This window comes from Pteropus vampyrus, unplaced genomic scaffold (assembly GCF_000151845.1).
Source record: "Pteropus vampyrus isolate Shadow unplaced genomic scaffold, Pvam_2.0 Scaffold66, whole genome shotgun sequence".
Classification (NCBI taxonomy): Eukaryota; Metazoa; Chordata; class Mammalia; order Chiroptera; family Pteropodidae; genus Pteropus; species Pteropus vampyrus.
The window spans coordinates 9,037,797-9,043,796 of NW_011888847.1; the positions used below are offsets into that span (position 1 = coordinate 9,037,797).

General features: G+C 32.6%; 1 protein-coding gene across 2 annotated transcripts in view; it reads right to left on the minus strand.

Moving 5' to 3' along the window:
- Nucleotides 1-6,000, minus strand: part of RMDN2 (regulator of microtubule dynamics 2) — a 51,912-nt gene that overhangs the window by 20,276 nt on the left and 25,636 nt on the right. For both annotated transcript variants that reach the window (XM_011361400.2, XM_011361401.2), the window contains 3 exons: nt 3,958-4,132; nt 2,853-2,955; nt 1,088-1,148 (listed from right to left, as the gene is read on the minus strand). In XM_011361400.2, coding sequence (XP_011359702.1) covers nt 1,088-1,148; nt 2,853-2,955; nt 3,958-4,132 — 339 coding nt within the window. The remainder of the gene's footprint in view (nt 1-1,087; nt 1,149-2,852; nt 2,956-3,957; nt 4,133-6,000) is intronic.

A 6,000-nucleotide genomic window follows, 5' to 3' on the forward strand; every position in this document is an offset into this window, starting at 1 on the left:
CAGAGACTCATGGATGTGGACGATGGACTAGTGGTTACCAGAAGGTAGAGGGTCGGAAGGGAGGGAAGAGGTAGACTGGGTAAAGGGGGTCAAATATGTGGTGACAGAAGGAAATCTAACTATGGGAGGTGAACACACAGTGTAAACATATATATGTCTTACTGTTAAGTGTATAGCTGAAACTTAAATGATTTTATTAATGAATGTCACCATAAAAAATAAATTAATTAATTTAAAAAAATAACAGATTTGGAAAAAAAAAAAAAGGAGCCATTTTGAGAGAGATTTTGCCTGAGAGTGCCCCAGAAGACTAAAATAATGTCCAAGAGGGGTGGATTTCTGGAAAACTAGGTCTGAGAGAAGGCTCATAAATTAATTTATTACTGTATCTCCCTAGCACATAAATTACCTGTGCTGCTAGAAAGGAAAAAACAAAACTAAAACAATTGCAAAAATACAACTAGGAGTAAAAGGAAATGTTAATTAAAAACAATACATCTCTTCTTATTTGTGTTTTATAATTCTACACATACAAAGAATTCAAAACAAAATATACTCAAGAATAATTTTTTTTCGTCCCAAGGATATTTGCCTGTACCCAGCGACCTAATTAAATTTCCTTTGTTTGAGCTTTCTTATATTATAAATGGCTTTTCTTTGACCTGTGGAATTTTTAGACGTTGACTCGTTTGGTGTAAAAAATGGCTGATGAGCTTTTATTCTTTGAAGCATTCTTTCTACATTCTCGTGTTTGTTGTCAAACAAAATGTTTACTAAACATGACATCATTCTCGTGTTTGTTGTCAAACAAAATGTTTACTAAATTAGTTTTAATTAAAATTTATCATGTTCAGAGTCATTGGACTTGGTACATTCACTTATGAAAGTTTACCTTAAATATATTTAAAATATACATACTGAAAAATATATGAGAAAAAAACATAATAAGAACAGTTACTATATTATCTACTATATTTTTCAGTGAATGTGACAGAGATTAAATGTGTCAATAATATTTTAAAAATCCATTGTAATCTATAGAGGCATATTAGAATTTTTAAAGACTGCATAAATTCTATGAACTTACCACAGATGACAGCGTCCATTCATGGGTGCTCTTGTAATAGCTTTTTCACCTAATGTCTTCCCTGAAAGATAAATGTACTTACACTTAGTACCTTCATGTGAGTTGGTGGGTGGCAGATTATTGAATTAAATCAGTGGTTCCCAAACTATGGTCTCAAGACCAAAAGCATCACCTGAAAACTTATTAGAAAGCAAATTTTTGGCCATATAGGAGACTGACTTGATCACAAACTCTGGGACAGAGCAATCTGCTTTCACCAGCCTCAAGTGATTCTGATGTATGCTCAAGTTTGAGACTCGCTGGACTAAGTGATTTAATCAAGTGCAAGAAAAGTCATTCGATCATTATTTTAAAACGTTAATAATAGAACTTGTTTTGTAATTAACTCAGCCAACATTTGCTGAGTGCCTTCTAAGTGCCATACTATGCGAGCCTTGGAATAAAAAGTCAAATGAGACACAGTTCTTGACTTCCAAAGGTTTACAGCTCAGGAGGCAGCAGGTATATAAACAAATTACATGCAAAAAATAAAAGCAGGGTAAAGAAGAGCGCACAGCAGAGAACAGAATAACTCTATCTAAAGGGGGGTGGGAAGGCTGCCCAGAGAGGTTCTCACCTCATAATTCACAATAATGAACAGGTTCAATACATAAATAATTATCTCAAATCATTTTACTTAGTTTAGAATAACTTTTCATAATGCAATAATTACTTTGGGTAGAGGTTTGTCTATAGGTTTGAAAAATCAAAATGCTTGCAACAAAACTGAACTACAATCTGAAAAATCCCAAAAAGTGGCTGTTTTATTTTATACCATCTCCTTTCCTCCCCTTGTGCCCCATTTTCCCGCCGCTTGGAAAGGCTATCTAATGATCTGCAAAATGAGTCGTTGAGATAATCTTTATAAAAAAGAGTCTTTTATTCTAAAACCATTCCCTATTGTTAATTTGTTAAAGTGGTATTTTATAGTTCTATCCATTAAGAGAACTACCCTGTGTAGAAATCTACATAAATTGAAAAAAAAAAAAAAAGGATTTTAACAACCTAACAAACATTAAAAAACATAATTACAAGGAGTTTAGAAACATTTCTTTCTTGGAAATAAAAACGACAGGTACCTGGACTAGAAGGAGATCTGAAGTATCATTACCTTTTTGCTATCTCTTCCTCATGCTATTTTAGAGAAAGAAAGCTTTGAAAAGAGAGGACTTGGGAATAAGAAAAGAATTAAAGAAGTTCTGGTATCAAATTACTACCCTGAAACACAGAGATAGCAGTTAAGGGGCTTTTTGAAGAAAGAATTTTGCTATTCAGTAAGAGTCAAGGTGACATAAATATATATAAATGATGTGACATTTGGCTGTTTTTGTTTTGTTGTTACTATTATAAAAAAATTCAAAAATATGCCCCGAAGTATAGAGGACAGTATAATAAACAACCATGGATACATCACTAAGCTAAAACAGTTATCGACTCAAGGCTAATCTTGTTTTATAAAGATAAATTTTGAAACTTCAAAAGCTGAAATGTGAGTTTTTCAGTTGCCTATTCTAATATGCTCAAATATTTTTAAAGAATACATTTATTCTTTAATCCTAAAAAAACCTTTCTGTCCTTAGACTATGTGTATTTTTCAGTACCAGGATATATTGAAATAGATTAAACATATTGGTTTCAGCTAAGAAAATTTAGCTTTCATTAAAAATTAGTAGTTTATTATAGATAATAGTCACTTGATGATAATCAATCTTTATAAAATACTTACCAATATTAGCATAATGTTTCTTTTCTTGTGTATTTGTAGATAGCTCACACATGTCTCCATAAGCACGAACAAATCTCCAAATAAATTCGATTTCATCTCTAAACTGAAAAGATAGAACTTCACATTAGATTAACTCAGTAACTTGACCAGACTATTAAATATTTTGTACTGCAACTTTAAAAAAATTAGGCAGGTAAACTGGCATTTATAAATGACTGAATCTATTCTCATATGTATAATATTTTAAATTAAAATATTCATGGCTAAAAAGTGTGATTTAATATAAAGTTACGTTTGGATCTTAAAAATAATAAATATTATCCAGACACTAGCTCCATGGCTACGTAGAAGTGAAAACTGATAGTCCCCAGAATCTATACATTCTCCCTGAGTTGTAGTATCCTCTTTTTATTCTCTTTCCAGTTATCTGCTATCAATATGATGCTTCAATGAGCATTTCAGATAACATCTGGCAAGTCATTACGGATCCCATATACTCAAAAGAGCAGTCACGTTTTTTACCTGTATTATCTAAATATAATCCTAAAGATTTAAAAATTTTGACAATGTGTTTAGAGTTGCTAAATCCTCAAAGGGTAGACTTGTTCATGGGGAAGAAAGAGATTTATTGCTTCTTGGGATATTGCAAACTTTTTGTGTGTGTGTGTGTGGTGGTGGTAGTGGTGGGAGAGATGGGTTTTCCCAATTCAGCCTAACATTAAACATTGAAATATGACCAGTGGTAGAAATAGGTTAAAATACTGATGGCTGTTATATTAATAATAAGGTAGAAAACTTAAAATGTAGCCCCCCCTCAGAGAAGCAGTGTATCTTGTTCTTTATCTGTTATAAAATATTTATTAAATATATCAAATTAATAAAGATCAAAGTAAATCTGTACAGTCATATATTTGGTTCTCATTTTTATGATTTGAGAGCCTGATGAACTCTATTTACTTTTTTAGTCACATTATAAAAAATTTTGCATCAATCAATTAGCTTGTATAAACTGTGAAACAATTGTTGTGGTTACAATATGAATGGGAAAGTATATTAAATCAAAAATTAAAACTATTCAAATATGTTATTATCAGATATCACTTACCTTTTCTTTGTGGTCACAAAGTAGTTCAAAACTCTCCATCTTGCTAGACTCGTTCAAACGTAAATTATCTGCCTTCAGCAGAAGGACATCTAAATTTAATTCCTCTACATGTGTGTTAAGTGCTTGAGGGACTGGAAAACTCTGTTCTTCTGTATCAGTATTAGCTGTAATATACCTAAAATTGCAGAAATAATCATCAACTTCTTTGAAAGTATACTATAGCAGCCAGAGTGACCTTTTTAAAATGCCATTCAAATCACAACTCCCTTATGCTTGAAACCCGGCAGTGGTACCCCCTGCACTCAGAGAAAAAGCTCAAGTTCTCACAACAGAGGTTTGTTTCCCAATTGCATCACCTCTCTGACCTCAGCTCCTACCACTCTTATTCAGCTCTACACTGGCCGCCTAGCTGTTCCTTAAACGTGCCAGTCCCACTCCTATCTCAGGACCTTTGCTTGCTTTTCCCTCAGAAGGGGACATAACTCACATCCTCACCTCCTTCAAGTTTCAGTTCCAATGTCATCTCAGTGTGGCCCATCCTGACTATTCTATTTAAAACAGCAACCTCCATACTACAACCTACCTACATTCAATCTCCCTTACCATTGTTGACATATTTTTCCTGTAATATCATGTACTGATATACTATATAATTTACTAATCTACTACATGTGTTATTTTTGTCAGTATCACCCCCCCCCACTAGATTGAATGCTTCCTGCAATATATTAACTGATGTATTAAGTGTTTAGAACAGCACTTTACACATAGTGGATGTGCCCTGAATATTGTTTAATGAATGATACAGAGTTATAGGAATTCAGCAGGCACTCAAACACACACATGTACACACACATTTATAGTTCAAATGATGCTCTAACTCAGCTTAAAAATTCATGCTACTTTCCACATTTCCTTCTGGCGTCATACAATGCAAACAAATTGTTTTCATTTATTCAGACCCTGTCCTGTTCTAAAAAGATTTTAAGGAGGCACATAAAGATATATAACATATAAGGGAACAAATTACAAGTAGTGAGAAAAGATAAAAACAAGGCCCAATGAAAGTGAGGTCAATTAAAAAAAACATATACTTTATATATCTATATCTTTGCTTCAAGGGACACAAATGTGGTTTTATCTCATATAGTCACAGTCTCCAGCAGACATTAAGAAAGACACAAACAAAATAAGTTCTTGAGAGATGTGCAACCATTTTTAATACTGAGACTCAAATTTATTTCAAAGTCTTTATAAAGAAGACACTATATGAAATGATATTCAAATTCTTCAACATTATTAATGGAAACTTCATTCTTTCAGTTTCCCAAATCAAAAAAACTTAGAATTATCCTTGACTCTTCTTTTTCTCTCTTAAGCAATATCCAATCTGTTAGAAATTCCTGTTAGTTCTATCTTCAAAAGAGATCCAGAATCTAGCCACTTTTCACCACCTCTACTCACTACTGCCCTGGTCTAAACCATCATCATGTCACCTGGATTACTGTAATGGTTTCCTATCACATCTCCCTGCTTTAGTCCTTGACCCTTATAGTTTATTCTCAACACAGTAGCCAGAATGGTTCTTTAAAAACCATGAATCAGATCATGTCACCCTTTGTTCAAAACCCTCCAATATATGTCCAAATCAGAATGAAAATATAAGTCCTTATAGTGGTTGGCAAGGCCTTACATTATTTATAACTAACTAAATGAGTAAAAGTGACACTTACTTACTTAGGCCAAAATCAGAGTTTGCATGAGCTAACTCTTATATCTTTGTGCACCAGAGATATAAGAAAATGATAATCAAAAGAAAGTAACTAAATTAACATCAGACATAATCTTTTTTAGAGCAAAAAGCATTAAATTTAAAGATGGATATGAAACAACACCTAATGGTTCAATCTGTAAGGAAGAAAGAGTAGTTTTAGATTTCTATGTACTAAAAACACAAGCTTCAAATATATAAAAAACACAAATTAAAAGATATATAAAGAGTAATTAAATGCACTAATCAGAATAAGGGATTTTTAACATAAC